This window comes from Suncus etruscus, chromosome 11 (assembly GCF_024139225.1).
Source record: "Suncus etruscus isolate mSunEtr1 chromosome 11, mSunEtr1.pri.cur, whole genome shotgun sequence".
Taxonomy (NCBI): domain Eukaryota; kingdom Metazoa; phylum Chordata; class Mammalia; order Eulipotyphla; family Soricidae; genus Suncus; species Suncus etruscus.
This window is the reverse complement of record NC_064858.1, coordinates 94,122,780-94,139,512: the sequence shown is the minus strand read 5'-3', so window position 1 is coordinate 94,139,512 and position 16,733 is coordinate 94,122,780. Positions and strand designations below refer to the sequence as shown.

The 16,733-nt window shown below is 39.0% G+C and overlaps 1 protein-coding gene across 1 annotated transcript in view; it reads left to right on the top strand.

Annotated features, from left to right (window-relative positions):
• The window catches only part of WIF1 (WNT inhibitory factor 1), a 92,432-nt gene that overhangs the window by 67,094 nt on the left and 8,605 nt on the right, over positions 1-16,733 (top strand). The window contains exons 4-7 of the mRNA XM_049782768.1: positions 1,814-1,954; positions 6,051-6,146; positions 7,758-7,853; positions 12,334-12,429. Coding sequence (XP_049638725.1) covers positions 1,814-1,954; positions 6,051-6,146; positions 7,758-7,853; positions 12,334-12,429 — 429 coding nt within the window. The remainder of the gene's footprint in view (positions 1-1,813; positions 1,955-6,050; positions 6,147-7,757; positions 7,854-12,333; positions 12,430-16,733) is intronic.

Below are 16,733 nucleotides of genomic sequence, written 5' to 3'. Positions count from 1 at the left end.
AATGAATTTGTGTTTTATTTAGGAAAAATTATTTTGTGCTAGAGCACACATTACAAATATTATCATCTTGTCATTTCTTTCCCTTTTTTTCCCTTTTGTTGTTGCCATTGCTATAGTATTCAGGGATTGCACACTTTGCTGTAGTGTACACACTTGTGGTGGCCAGAACTTCGTAGCAAATTAGGGGGCCATACTCAACAATGTGTGATAGTACTTGGGATCAAACAGTTTTACAAATACAAAGAGAACATGCTATCAGGAGCCAAGTCACTGGGCCTCCAGATTTTTGTGTTTTGTTTATTGGCACTTTTCCTATGTAAGATTTCAAGCTTTCTATGGGGACAGTTTTGTTTTGGAAGTTGAATCACAATTCTTTCTTTTTTTAGTTTTTTATATTTCTTTTTAAAACATCTCTATTTGGGGCTAGGCAGCTAGTATAGTGGGTAAGGTGCTTGCTTTGCATGCAACCAACATACTTTGATACATGGCACCACATATGATTCACTGAGTCCTATGGGAATGATCCCAGGATACCAAGCTAGAAGTAAGCCCAGAACATAACCAAGTGTAGCCCCAAACCAAAAGCAATGACCAACAAAAAATAATAAAATATCTGTATTTTATTTTCATCATTTAAATGACCATAAAGTCAGATATCAAAGAAAACTAGAAATTCATATTATTTGAGGAATGATAAAGTAATAAACACTGACAGTGCCAAAACTTTGAGAATGGTTTTTGGTTGCCAAACCTGTTAAAAGGATTGTATGACCAGCTTGTGTGTAGTGCCTTATGGAAAAGATGAAACCAATTTCCAGCTTGTTTCTTCTTATAAATCTAGAGAAACCGTTCATGAAAACTCTAAAGGGAAATTTTTTTCTTGGCTTGGTCTGATTTTTCCTGAGTTTGAAAGAACCACAGCCAGTTAGGCCAGACAAAAATTGAAACAAAATTTCATATGTCTACTTACTAACAGTATTTCTTATAATTTGTAAGGAAACACTGTGTAGCAGATTTATTTGATTACTCTTACCCAGTGTATGTGTTATCATAATCCAGTGGAATTTAGAAATTTGCATGACCAGTCTTCCAGGAAATGACATGAAGCTGTTTGCATTCAATGACTGATGGACATTCCATGGTTGGTGACTTTTTCTCCCTCTGTACAAGAACCTCATTCATTCTCCATGGTAGTGACTTAATTGTCAACCCCTATACTTCTCAAATGTCATTGGATTTGAAAAAAAAAACAAAACCAGAATTGACTTTTCTTAAGAGCCCATGGCATTAAATACAATGAGATTACTTTATCATGCAAACCCTTCTAGATCTCAAAGATGTGAACAAATCTTATTATTAACAAATAGTGGGGCCAAGCAATAGCACAACTGGTAGGGTATTTGCTTTGCATGTAGCCAACCCAGGTTCGATCTCGGCAACTCATATGGTCTTGGAGCCTACCAGGAGTGATTTCTGAGTGCAAAGCCAGGAGTTACCCCGAGCATCATTGAGTATGGTGCAAAAACAAACAAACAAATTAACGAATAGCCTAAGAAAAACGTTAGCTAATTAACTGTTTACTGAGGGTCATTCTTTTTTTCCTGTATCCAGCACGATTTTCAAATACTGTGCAGAATGCTTAGATGAACAAAAAACTAAGTCATATTTCCAGTGGACTTAAAAAAAACCTCAAACAATGAACTGTGAAGTTTTGCTTTTTATCTCTGATCAAGATTTCTTTGATACAAGACTTAATAAAGTGAAGTGTTTCTCTGAACTTTCTTGTTTTTTTGTTTATTGTTTCTTTGGTCAGTTGTTCAAGTTGGTTTCCCTTGTCTTGGAAAACAAGATGGAGTGGCAGCATTTGAAGTGAATGTGATTGTAATGAATGCTGAAGGGAACACCATCCTGCAGACACCTCAAAACGCCATCTTCTTTAAAACATGCCAACAAGGTAATCAGCGATGAAGAATTAAAAAAGAGCTTTAGAATTTGCAGGGTCCTGAAGCCCCCCAGGGGGGCCCGGCCAGCAGGAATTAGCTGGGAAGGCTTCTCAGACGACTGCACTCCTATTTTGCTGAGTAGAAGAACAACCACACCTGTAAAAAATCTGAGAGAGGTTAATAATAAAAGATCCAAGGCAGCGTCTCACTGCTCAAAGACATTTATTGAGGTGTAACCCCTTCTTTTATAGTGAAGGAGAAGGGGGCAGTACAAGGTGTTGTCAATCATACTTTTGGCGCGAAGGCTCATAAGGAAGTGGGCAGTGGGCTAGGGCTGGATGACCTTTAAGCTATACTGAACGTGCTGTTTCAATGGAAACTTCTAGTGTCCTTCTAGCTGCATTCCTAATTGCTTGACTATCAGGAAATGGTGCAATATGTGCTTGCCTAGTGATCTTGAACAGACAATATAGCATATACTTATTGATAACAGCCTAAATTACTCCGGAATGTGGTCTTAAGGAATGGGGCCTAGTTTCTGATAACTGGACCAGGCAGTTTTTTCTCTCCTCCGGGCTTATAGCTAAATTAAGTCCTGCAGCTACATTCTTTTCTCTTAGCTCAGAAATTTACAGCAAGACTGCATATTGCTTTTAGGTGAAAAGCTGGGCTATGGCAGAGAGAACAGCAAAATGTCCTCAAACAAGTCAGTCCCCAACATCTCCCCCTTTCTCTTCTAATAAAAGAAGGAAAGTCGTGAGCGGGTGGAAGAACCGTGTCTTAGGCATACAAGGTTTGACCAGGTCGGACACGGCCAAAGCCGCATTTAAAAGGTGGCTACAAACGCCGTGGGTGTGCGCAGAGATCCGAATTATACGTTGTAGCCTTTTAGGGCCGTGCCCTAACTGGGACCTTGCTAATCCCGTCGTAGGTGTCTCCACAGCCAAGAGCACAAGTGCCGGAGCGAGCTCCGTCTGTTAGCTATGCGCTCTATCTCCTGGAAACTTAGTGGCTGGAAAGGCGGCTTGGTGACTAAAGCCAAGTTTTCACAGGAGTCACGCGGGGTTAGACGCTGGTAGTTAACCTGAATAGAGGTTTTTGCCTTTTCATCTACCTGGTTATTAATAAAGGCAGTAATTTTGCGGAAAATCCATGGGCCAAGAGAAAAGAGCAGCATGAGGCTAATAAGAGGGCCCAAAATAGTGGACAAGATTGTGTGGAGCCAAGGGGAAGAGAAAAACCAATCCTGGTACCAACCTTGTTCTTCATCGAAATGTTTTTCAAAATCTTTTATACCATCACCAATATGTTGAACGCTATCTCTAACTAAACCTGTTTTGTCTTTAAAAATACAACATTGTTCCTTAAGGGCTACACAGACTCCCCCTTTCTTCAAAAAAAAAAGGAAACCAAATTAAGGCATGGTGGTTTTGCTGCACTATCTTTGCTAGGGATTTAACAATGTGCTTTAAATGTTGTAAACTTAGTTTAAGTTTGTAAACATTATTAACAACAGTTATACTTAAGGCATTGACAGATTTTAGAGTATGAACCAATGAATAAATTATTGTGCTTACAGCGGTAGCACCCAGGCCTATGATTAAGGCTAGGGTGAGAGCAGGTTTGACAGGTAAGTTAGGCATTAAAACAATGAAAACACAGTAGTTTTAGGACTGAAAAAACAAATGTGAAACAATGTGGGGAGATAAACCAGTAAAACAGGCAAGAAACGTTAAATTGGGGGCAATTATGAACTGAAAGGAGGAATTAATGACAAGAATTTGATTACAATTTTCAATAGGGGGAATTATATTGGGTACCAAAAGGCAAAGTTCAAGTTTTACCACCTGTTACAAGGTGATGCTGAAGTGAGGCTTGGGGCTGGATCGCAGAGCGAAGGGGTTAGAGACAGGCAGGAGGTTGCCAAAGCAGGCAGGGTCGGTGATGGTGGAGGCGTTGACCAGCTGTAGGATGAGGTTTGAGGTGGGTGAATAGCAGGTACCGAAGGCGTTTGCATCTGGGCGGAGGGCGGAAGCGTTGATCATGACAAGGATGAGCTGAGAAGAGGAGGGGGGGTCCCGAGGACAGCATGGGCTGGAAGGGTGGGGAAGCCGGCAGAGTCCTGAAGAGCTCAGGGCATGGGAGAGGTTGAGCTGACATAGCCAGTGTGTCCTGGGGAATGGGTGAATGGGCCAGGTTGTGGCAAAATTGATTGGGGGTGGCTCACTCTTCCTTAGCACCCATGGTGAGGGCACAAAGGGCTACTTCCAGGATGGGTTAGGGGATGCGTGGGAGGGGTTTGGCTATGTATGCGGCACCATAAAAGGGGAAGGGAAGGAACCAGAGGTGTTGCCATTGTCTTGCAAGGGAGTGAAGTGGAGCAAACAAATTAATGAAGCCTTGGTTCGAAGGGGGTGGTTGGTGGCAGCCAGGCAGAGTACCATTCAGCATTTCCTTTAGGCAGAGTCAGTTAGAAACAGGTCCGGTAGGAATGGTGGGCTAGCAGTGGGTGAAGATAGGACTGCAGGAAGCTGTAGGAGGTCTATAAGAAAACAACTTGGCAGGAGGTAAAATGATTATTTTTGAATGCCACAGAAATGCCTTCTGACTTTTGCCAGACTTTAGCACTTTTAAAAAATCTTATAATTAATGATAGCCAATTGTTCAAAAAGCCTTTAAACTGAACTTAAATGATTTTTTTTTTTTTTTTTTTTCACTGCTCAAAGACATTTATTGAGGTGTAACCCCTTCTTTTATAGTGAAGGAGAAGGGGGCAGTACAAGGTGTTGTCAATCATACTTTTGGCGCGAAGGCTCATAAGGAAGTGGGCAGTGGGCTAGGGCTGGATGACCTTTAAGCTATACTGAACGTGCTGTTTCAATGGAAACTTCTAGTGTCCTTCTAGCTGCATTCCTAATTGCTTGACTATCAGGAAATGGTGCAATATGTGCTTGCCTAGTGATCTTGAACAGACAATATAGCATATACTTATTGATAACAGCCTAAATTACTCCGGAATGTGGTCTTAAGGAATGGGGCCTAGTTTCTGATAACTGGACCAGGCAGTTTTTTCTCTCCTCCGGGCTTATAGCTAAATTAAGTCCTGCAGCTACATTCTTTTCTCTTAGCTCAGAAATTTACAGCAAGACTGCATATTGCTTTTAGGTGAAAAGCTGGGCTATGGCAGAGAGAACAGCAAAATGTCCTCAAACAAGTCAGTCCCCAACAAGAATTGTCCAGATCTGGTCTTCGTCAAGTGTGATCTGTGATCTCATTAAAAGTGATAGAATAGATACGTAGATGGATAGATAATTTCATGTTTGATTATAACCATTCTAATCCTATCAGCATGGTGAGAGAATGATAAACCCAGGCTCCAATAATATTAGTAAGACTTTCTCTGCTTTGACCCTATATATGCTACCCCTTCATGATATCTTGTTTTCTGGCTCTTACCTTCTTTTCCTTCAACACATACAGTCTTTGGAAGTCTCCAAAAATCTTTCAACTGTGGTCATGAATTTCACCTTTTCTTGCTCTGGTTCCTCATTACCAATAATTACCATCTATCAGAGTTATACTGGTCTGAAGTTTCGTGTTATTGAGTTCAACACAAGATCAGATGTTACCATCATGCCAGCAACCCCACTAGGCAAAACACCCCAGCACAGAGCCCTGGATGCCCACTTATGCATGAAAGTTTGCTTCCTTCCCTAATTCCATGCAGTATTGGCCACACACATTTCAGCTCAGGTGCATTCTGTCCTCTGAATAATAGTCACTTTACCCTCTGAAAGTAAACATAAAGGGAAATAACCTAGATTCTAACCCACTGTGAATTTAAAGAGATGAATTTAAGATTGATAGGGAGGGAGAGAGTTATAATAAAGCTCATTTTGCTCTCTTCACTGAGGCCCTACTTTTGGGATTAGGCTGGAGAAGCAAAATATTGCTTTGGGAAAAAATGTAGTATAGTACTAGTATAAGAAAAAAATTGAAGTAGAAATATTATTGTTTAATTAGTGGTAATAATCGATATACTGAGGTTAGAGGGATTAACTGTGAACTTCTTTCTCTTCATTTAAATCTTGTCTCTCCTTGGTGAAGCTGAATGCCCAGGAGGATGCCGAAATGGAGGATTGTGTAATGAAAGACGTATTTGTGAGTGTCCTGATGGGTTCTATGGACCACACTGTGAGAAAGGTAAAGAACCCAGAACACTGGCTTCATTCACTTGCCCCTATTTAGCACAGGTGTCTCACAGAAGTTCACCAGAGTTTCCAAGACTTCCCTTGAAATGATTTTTTCTGGTCACATTATAAGGATTATTGAAATCTCTAAAAGCCACAGAAAAGCAGCAGTTCTAGGCAGGAGAGCTAATATATGGTGATGAGAATGGAAAAATTTGCCACAAGTGCTACATTATGTGAGACCCCTCCCCAATAAATTCACTCTTTTTTTGCTTTTTTGGGGGGTGCCACACCAGGTGATGCTCAGGGGTTACTCCTGGCTATGAGCTCAGAAATCACTTCTGGCTTGAGGGATCATATAGGACTCTCTGGGGGATTGAACCGTGGTCTGTCCTAGGCTAGCGTGCACAAGGCAGATGCCTTATCGCTTCCACCATCACTCCGGCCCCCAAATTCACTATTATATAGACTATACTTTGGCATAAGCTTATGAAAAGTTTATTGTGTTCCTCCACTTAAATTGGATTTTAAAAGTTAGAATTCTAATTGATTTGGAAGTATGCACTTCAACAAAATTAAGTCTATATTTGCATTAAACATTTGATACCACTCCCCCGCCCCTTGCTACTTGCAAAAGATGAAAATCACCTATGTAGTAAGTACTCTCATTTTTCTTTCTTTTTTTTTTTTGGTCACACCCACCAGTGCTCTATGCTCAGAACTTGCTCCTGGCAGGCTTGGGGGACCATATGGGATGCTGGGATTCAAACCACCGTCCTGTATGCAAAGCAAACACCCTATCTCCATACTATCTCTCCAGCCCCCAGTACTCTCATTTTTATAAAATTATTTTTAGGAAATTTGAGCCAAAGCAATAGCATTTGAGTCAGAGCAATACCTGCTATGGCAGGTAGGCTTGTCTTGCACATGGCTGACCAGGTTTAGATCCCTGGCACCCCATACAGTCTTCTGAACTCTGCTCAGGAGTGATCCCTGAGCATTGCCAATTGTGGCTCAAAAACAAATAAAAATAATTTTATATGAAAAGAAGATAAAGAAGAAAATATTTATTAGTTACAAGATGCTTAAATAGTAATCGATTATTTGACCAAAGCAATAACAATACTTTTTCATCATCAAGAAGAATTAGAATATCAAGGAAATGGGGCAAAAAAAATAGTTTTAGTCCTAGTACATCATCTTAGTTAAAATAAGTATTCTGATAAAAATAAAATTAGTTGTTTAAATAGAACAGGCCCAACATTCTTTTTTTTTGAAAATGGATAAAAATAGCCTGATTGATATCACACCCAAAAAATGTCAGTAAAATGTCAATTGTAGAATTTTAAAATCTTTTTTTTGGGGGGGGGTACACCTGATGGCATTCAGGGGTTACTCCAGGCTATGTGTTCACAATTCACTCCTGACTTGGGGGACCATATAGGATGCTGGGGATCAAACCCAGCTCCATCCTGGGTCAGCCGCATTCAAGGCAAATGCCCTAGCGCTGTGCTGTAGCTTGGGCCACAGATTTTTAAAATCTTGTCTTGAACTGTGATATTTTCAGGATACTCTGCTCTGACACACTGTTTAGTCTTAACCAGGTTTTCTGTCTTCCTTCTAGCCCTTTGCACACCACGCTGTATGAATGGTGGACTCTGCATTACTCCCAATTTCTGCATCTGCCCACCTGGATTCTATGGTGTCAATTGTGATAAAGGTACCAGTTTCTTTTCGCAAAATCCAGGATCTTTTTAATATGAAATCTATTTACCATGCCATTATGCTTTTGTAACAATTCTATAAATAGAGTGCATCACTTAGGGGCAGTCCTGCTGCTATAACATTGGTGGTAAAGCACAGTAGTTGGTTTTGTTTCACTCATAGAATGCTGAAATTCCTGGTCCCTGGGCAAGATAGGCTTGTGGTTCACCTTCCCACAGTGACATAGGAATCTAAGTGGGGTTCCCTCTGGAGTTTGGAGCTCTTTGAGGCCAGTCAACAAGCAGGGAAGGAGAGAATAGCATAAACTCTAAGGAAAAAGTCCCCACTCAGAAAGGATCCACAAAACTTCCATTTGATTCCAGTAGTAGGAATTAATCTCCTGGTCCTGTCCAGATGTGAGTCAGATGTACATCATTCTCTGTCTCCCACTGACAGCTTTATCGGGGGGCGGGGGAGAGAGTAAAGTTTGTGACCACTTAGCTATCCCTGCCGCATGTGGGTTGGGTATGTTCTAAATCAATTTTATGGGTGAGACTCTAAGAAGGATATGAAATAACCTGCTTCCCATTGACTTAGAAGTTCACCTCTGCCCCAGACCTCAGCTTGATATTCTGCTCACAGATCATATCCCTAAGAGGTAGAGCGTTTTATTCTCTTAACATTACACCCTCCTAGTCAGAAGTTGGATTCATATTTGGCCCTTTATTAACATTGGATGGTTCAGAGTCCTTACAAGGGACTTGTTTATTTTGCTCATTTGACATCTTTCATGGAAAAAAAAAAGGATTAAATTACTTCTGCAGTATATCTGCATTTAATAAACTTGTCCTTGTGTCAAAATTTCTAATTACATGAGTGGAACACTACTTTAAAATGTGTGTATTTGCCTTGAAATAAAATGAGTGTTGCTTTTTTTTTTACTGTCTCTAGTAAGACAGTAGCATCAGTTATGATTGGCATCAGCAACTTTTTTGAAACAGAAAGCTTCCTTAATCTGGACCAGAGTAGTTTATAGTTGCTTGCTCCTTTGTGACTTACAATTATTTGATTTTATTTATTTCGCTCAATAATCTTTAGATGGATAGAATTTTATCCATCCCAGAGAAGTACAGTGAGGTTTATAGAGTCACTGAGATCTTCTCTTGTGCCACACTGTACCCAAGCTTCCTGTCACATCCCTGATCCTCCACTTAGAGTGTAATATAGGCAGATATCTTTGGGCCAGATTTTTCTTACCTTTAAGATGCCAGTGCCTGGTCCCCACCCCTCTGCTACTTAAGATAAATTACATTAGCATCTTTTAAATTTTTAAACGACCCTTTATTTTGTTATTTATATTGGGTTTGGGGCCACACACTCTCACAGAGCAGGCTCAGAGCTTACTTCTGGCTCTGTAATCAAGTATCACTCCTGTTAGGGTTTGGGACCATATAGAGTGCCAGGAATTAAATGTGGATTACCCATGTGCAAGGCAAACACCTTTTGTACCATACTATCACTTTGTCTCTGTAAGGTATCTTTTAAAACCACAACATAAGCATAAAATAGTGTGTAAGACTTGTATTAAGAGTAAGCATTAATAGCACTGGTAGTATGAACAGCAGAGGGTAAAATTCTTTTACAATAAAATATTTTTGTTGGTCTAAATTTGACATTCAGAATTCCTGCTATTGCAACCGCAAGTATTTCTTACAGCAGATTTAAATGCATTGAAAAATAAACCTTCGGGGCCAGACGGTGGCACTAGAGGTAAGGTGCCTGCCTTGCCTGCGCTAGCCTTGGATGGACCGCGGTTTGATCCCCCGATGTCCCATATGGTCCCCCAAGCCAGGAGCGACTTCTGAGCGCATAGCCAGGAGTAACCCCTGGTGTGTGGCCCAAAAACCAAAAAAAAAAAAAAAAAAAAAGAAAAGAAAAGAAAAATAAACCTTCACAGAAGTTTAAGAACTGGTGCTGTCCTCTATGATATCAGGTGTGAGGCCTGATCCTGTAGAGGGGGCTATAGTGGCATGATTTGCAAAGTGGACTGTCAGTTGCAATGTTTCTATGGCTGTGGTACCATAAACACTGGCCACATGTTGAAAAAAACATTTATAACTGCATTCCATTTTATCAAATAGTTTATACTATTTTCCCTTTTAGATAAAAGATTTTCTTACTTGTCAGACTTTAGTTTTGGGGGGAATCTGATGCAAATCCATTTGGTCTCATTGGAAATATGAAAACATAAAGAGTAATGTGTGTGACTACAGTAGAATGGAGAGAATAAAAGCAGGATATTCAGATTCAATCCGTAGTACTTTGATCCCCTAAGCTCTGCTAGAAGTGAAACTCCTCCCCCAAGCATCATGCTAGGAGTAGGCCCTGAACACCACCAGATGGGGCTACAAAATCCAAAAACACAATTGTTATGCAGAAAGGACTGTAGAGATTCTGAAAAAATGATTTAATTTACTGGCAATAAACTTAACTTTAACACTATGTATTTCGAAAACAGTGAAAATGAACTTTTATTGGCTTTTAGGCTATCTGTCCCATATTCTTAGTATCACAGACTAATTTTCTGTTACTGCCTACAAGAATTAGAAAAACTAGAGGCTGGGACAGCGGGTAGGGCCTTTGTCTTGAATGCTGCTAGCCTGGGCTCAGTACCTGGCATGGAACCTGGTACACTAAGTATTGCCAGTACTCTTGTGAGTGTAGATTCAGAAGCAATTTTAGGTGTGCCCCCCCCCAATTATAGAAGCTTGATGAGCATGTTAAAATTTGCCAATAAGATTAGCAAATTCTGACCCAGCTTTGTACTAGTCTCTAACTTACAGTTAAGTTCCCAATGGAACTTATTGGCTGCATCATTAAAGGATGGTGCCTAAGGGCATCAACCAAGCAAGCACTGATGCCAACACTTTCTCTTCCTTTTCTCTCCCCTGAGGAGATAGGGACAAGTTAGGAGACAGGGCGCACTCATAAACACGACTGTCTGGCCCTAGTTATTCAGTAGCCAGGAACAAGAAGGAAGTCCAAAGAGAACTGCTTCTCACTCTGTGCCCTGGTGCTGCTGTTCTCTTCAGTACCAGGAAGTTTCATTTCAACAAAGCCAATATAGCATTGGCTTAAGCTGGGGAGTACTTATGGTTTTCAAACAAGAAAATCCCAATCCTTTATTATTAGAGAAGCATTATCTTAGAGAAAATTCCAGTCAGACTCCTTTTATACCAGGAAAGAAAAAGAGAAACCATATACTTAAAACTTTTGGATTTCCCTTCTGGAAACTTACAATCAGTTTTTGTTCAGCTAGAGCCAATTTGGCTTGTTTGAGATGGGATATGAATAAGTAGGCTTTAGAACTGGTATTGCTGAGAGTCCAAGTTCCTACCCTTCTGCTTCTTCAGAGAATGAGCCAACATGTCCATTTTAGATATTGGCCGTACTCCCCATCTCTAATATTTTTCTACTATTTTAGGTGATTATTGGAGTGATTGTTGAAGTTCCTTTCAGAAATTGGCACCAAGAGAGAAACTTTAGGATGAATCTTGAATGATACGATTATTACATAAGTAGTCCAGCTAATGGAATTTCTTTGATACTATATATAATTTCTTTATACAAGGTGCTGCCAGTGAGATCTCACAGTGCCCATAGTCTGTCTTTGCCTGACCATATTGACTTATTCTCCAAATGCCATAAGAGTCTATCAAATTTTTTTTTTCCTGGAACTGGAGTGTAGCTTAAGCAGTAGAACAGGACATACCTAATATATTCAGGGACCTGAATTTGATCTCCAGCACTACCTGGCCCTTGAACAATGCTGGGAGTGGCTTGCCACAAAATAAATTCATACAACACAAGCTAAATCTTAATTTATGCTATTTTTTAAAAAAAATGTCGCTGTTTTCCTTTGTTAGATTCTAATACCTATGACTTCTCTCCCTTTTATCTATTCCAACAGAAGTTTTCTCGTTCTTTTCTTCTGTCTTAAATGATATTTTCTTAAATGTATAATGTTATTATCAATTAAAGTCATATATAATTTTATAAAGTTATAGTTTTTAATGAACTGTGACCTTTTTAATTCAGATATTAATCCCTTGAGCCGGAGAGATAGCATGGAGGTAAGGCATTTGCCTTGCATACAGAAGGTTGGTGGTTTGAATCCTGGCATCCCATATGGACCCCTGAACCTGCCAGGAGTGATTTCTGAGCGTAGAGCCAGGAGTAACTCCTGAGCGCTGCTGGGTGTGACCCAAAAAGCAAAAAAAAAAAAATTAATCCCTTGACTAGGTATTATATATTTAATAGATGATATCTTGTGTTGGATTAATAAAAATGGATTACAGTTTTTATATGTGTAAAGTGTCTAACTTTACTAAGGTAAGTAAATGGCAAGTAATAGATGCTCACTTTAAGCAATGTGTTTGCTTTGGATTTAAACTGTCCTATGCTATTCATTCAAAATCTGCTATTTATCCAAACAGCAAACTGCTCAACCACCTGTTTTAATGGAGGGACCTGTTTCTACCCTGGGAAGTGTATTTGCCCTCCAGGACTAGAAGGAGAACAGTGTGAAATAAGTGAGTAGGAATCTTCTGAAGTCTTGTTTTGGGGGGAACTTAGAAGCTTCCTATTATTCCTTCATGTTTTCAGTAAAAACCTGAAATCCAAAGAGAACAAATAATTTCACAGAAATCTTAAGGTTAATTTAAGCCAGTAGCCTCTTTCTTGTCAACTCAGCTGACACTCATTTTGGATAAAGATGAATTAAAGTGTGACTTCAACCATTCCAAATGACTCACAACAAACACTCTTAGACTTAGTTGGGTTTGGGTTTGGGTTACTCAGAATGTTGGGTGGTTTCTTTTCAGTGATTTTGACTCCTTTTTATGATGCAGAGCCTCTAGCTTTCACCTAGAATTTAGAACAGAATATTGGGCAATTAAAATTTCTTTACTCACCTATAGGCCTAGAGAAAGATTTCTGTGCCTATCATGGCCATATTTCCTAAACTAAACTGAGTCTAGGAGTCTATCCAAAAAAATATTATGCAAAAATGAAAAACAAAGGGAGTGTATCAATAAAAAAGAATGAACTAATAATACACATAACAGCACAAATTGTGTAAGTACTAATTTATGTCAGGGAGTTAAATCTTCAAAAATTATATATAATAGGATTCTATTTTTATGGAAGTTTAAAAACCACAACATTTATGGATAAAGGCAAAAACCAGAATAGTGAGTGGGTGGAGTCATGAAGAAACTTTTTAGGGACGTGGAAAATGTACCTTTTTAATTTTTTAAAAATTTGTTTTGGTTTGAGGGCCATACCCTGTGATGCTCTGAGGTTGCTCCTGGCTATGCACTCAAAAATCACCCCTGGCTTGGAGATCATATGGGATGCTGGGGATCGAACCGAGGTTCCTCCTGGATCAGCCACGTGCAAGGCAAACACCCTACCACTGCACTATTGCTCCGGCCCCAATGTTTTGTATCTTGATTGACAGTGGGATCCTGAGTATTTCTGTATTTTTTTTACACACATACATACATACAAAACAGTTGAACTCTACAAACTTGATTTTACCGCTTATTATGTCTTCAATATTTGTTTTTCATGCTTCAATCCAAAATGTAAGATGAATGCTCATGGTGGAATGTGGTAGCTACTTGTTTGGAGAACAGGATAACAAATTGTGCTGGCTCTGCCATCTGTCAGCCTTGTTGCCTTGGATAAGTCTCTGAAACCTGACTAGTAAATTCAGAAATGAGCCAGTCCCTTCACAGATTGCTTTTTGATCCAGGTCAGATAACATCAGAACTCTGCTTGGGGAAGGGCAAAAGGATTGTGGGTCCCTCTGCTGAGGATGCTGTGGCCCTGCCTTGCTGGAAGTGGCATTTGCTTTTCAAGCTGTACCATCTCTGTAAATCACTCTAGTTTCTGTAGTCGAAATGGTTCCAGGTCGAGTGCTGATTTCCTATTTTAACTTTCGACCTCTAATTTATTTGTGGAGTTTTTTTTACTTTAATGAGTAGTAGATGAAGTAACCATTTTTTTTAATAGAGTTCAAATGAAATGACTCTGAAGTTTCCATGGAACATGTAATTAATTGTCAGGATGTGGTTTTTGTTCTTATTAATTACCCTGCCCTGATAAAGATATCTCTGGACTAACTCCCTTCAATTTTCTCCCCTTACTTACTCTCAAACTTCACTTACTTAGGCAGCTCATGTTTGTAAATCTTTGTTCCTGGCCTCATTTCCCTTCATCTAAGAGAACCCTTTCATTTCTTGAGATTTCTAACCTTGACATGGACAAACACTATATTTTCTTTTCTTCATTGTGGGGTTTCTCCCATCTCATAACTGCATACCAAATGAAGGTCTTTAAAAACTTCTGATTGGGTCGGAGTGATAGCACAGCAGTTTAGGGCATTTGCCTTGCATACAACCAATCCGGATTAGACCTTGGCATCACATATGGTCCCCTGAGACTACCAGAAATCATTTCTGAGCACAGTGCCAGGAGTAACCTTTGAGCGCCACCAGGTGTGCCTCCAAAAATAACCCATCTAACTGCCCATATTACAAGTTTCCTCAAATCTTTCAACGGAATTTCCTATTTCTAGTCCAGAAATCACATTACCTGGAAACTATGGAAATGGTCTTGGGTTAAAAAGTGCTGCTAGACACAATTATTTGAGTTGTGTATTCTTATTTGTAAATTGGAATATAATTCACATGTCTTAAAATTTGTCATTTTAAATAATACAATTTACCATTTATTCTGAACTTGTGCAGTATCATTTCTATCTAATTTCAGAGCAGGACATCATCTTCCACCAAAGAAATGTCCTCATTACCACACACTTTGCCTGGTCTTCTCCCTTAAAAGCCAAGAAACCACTATCCTTCTTCCTGTCTCTTTAGAGTCACCAATTTCAGCCTTTCATTACAAATAGAATCAAATAATATACGGTTATCTTTTATCTTTAAATTAACGTATTTTCAAGATTCACTTAAGTTATAGCCTATGTTCATACTTTCTTTTAACTGTTGACTAGTATTCTAGTATATGGCTGCATTTTGTCTATCTGTTAATCAGTTGATGGACTTTTCAGTTGTTTCCACTTTAGAACTATTACAAATAATTCTATCAGCTTTCGTGTACACATTTTTGTATGAACATATGCTTTAAGTTTTCTTGGGTAGATAACTAGAAGTGGAATTGTTAGCCCATATGTTAATGCTATGTTGAATTTGGAGAAATGGCCAAACTGTTATCCAAAGCATCTGTGTCACTTTACATTCCCACCAGAAATTAGAATCTAAGGATTCTAACTTTTTCATATTGTTGCTGGCACTTATCATCATCATCATCATCATCATCATCATCTTCATCATCATCATCATTATTATTGTTGTCATTAAATGTGTGTCCTACTATTCTTTATAGTTTTATTTCTTTTGGCCCTAACAAAACCACTATCTTTCCATACTTCATTCTGAGTTGATTATTAGTAATGCTATAGGCTAACAAATAAAACAGGACTATACATATATAAAGGTAGAATATATTTATCTTGCTTTTTAAGACTTATAGCTTTCTCAACATCTTTAATAATTGTTCAACTTAAAGAATATACAAGCTATTTATACTGCATTATAAAGGTATTTAGAGGGGCCAGAGAGATAGCATGGAGGTAAGGCATTTGCCTTTCATGCAGGAGGTCATCGGTTCAAATCCCAGCGTCCCATCTGGTCCCCTGTGCCTACCAGGAACAATTTCTGAGCCTGGAGCCAGGAATTACATCTGAGCACTGCCGGGTGTGACCCAAAAACCACAAAAAAGGGGGGATATTTAGAATAACTTGATGAATTTTTTTTTGTTTTGTTTTGTTTTGGGGCCACACCCGGCGATGCTCAGGGGTTACTCCTGGCTGTCTGCTCAGAAATAGCTCCTGGCAGGCACGGGGGACCATATGGGACACTGGGATTCAAACCAACCACCTTTGGTCCTGAATTGGCTGCTTGCAAGGCAAATGCCGCTGTGCTATCTCTCCGGGCCCAACTTGATGAATTTTTATAAAACCTCTATAAACTATGATGGGGCTACAGATATGGCTCAATGGTAAAGTGTATGCCTTGCATTATGAGACCTGGATTCAATCTCTGGCACTGAAAACTATATTTACATATGTATATATATAATTTTACAATGAATATTGGATAAATAGTAATCACCTATAATTCATGACCATTGTTGAAATCTAATATTAGCCTTTGTAAAATTTTTTTCCTATGAGAAGCAGAATGCAAAGTTATCCTACAATTCAGTGAGATGGACTGAAAAAATTTAGTGTCTTTATTTTGTCAATACCTCCATTCTGGCTGCAGTAAATTGAAAGATCCTCACTTTTATGTGGCCAAGAAAACAAAAACAATGAGTGTAGTCAATGAACAAGGTTTTTCCCATTCATCATTCTCTGTGTTATTACTGGTTGCCATGTTCACCTCTCATATAACTTGAGAAAATTTGAACTCACCAGTACTTTGCAATAAGGATTCTATCTTTTCTGCCATATAATTATAGTCCCACATCTTGTTTGCTTAAAAAACCGATAGCTTTTCAAAGTATTATCATGTGATTCAAATTCATGTTTAATATGATGGGGTCAAATATTTGATGCAAATGAAAGTTTCATTGGGTAAGAGTAGAGTTCTTGATCAAATAGTAAATGCTTTTCTTTCATATCCAACTCTAGTAAAAAGAATACTTTTTGGACTTTTAATGTTCAACTAAAAAGTAGAATTCTATTATAAGTATAATTTTGATTTTATATGTTTCTAAACACATCTGTATAAAAAGTTCCTAAGCTTCT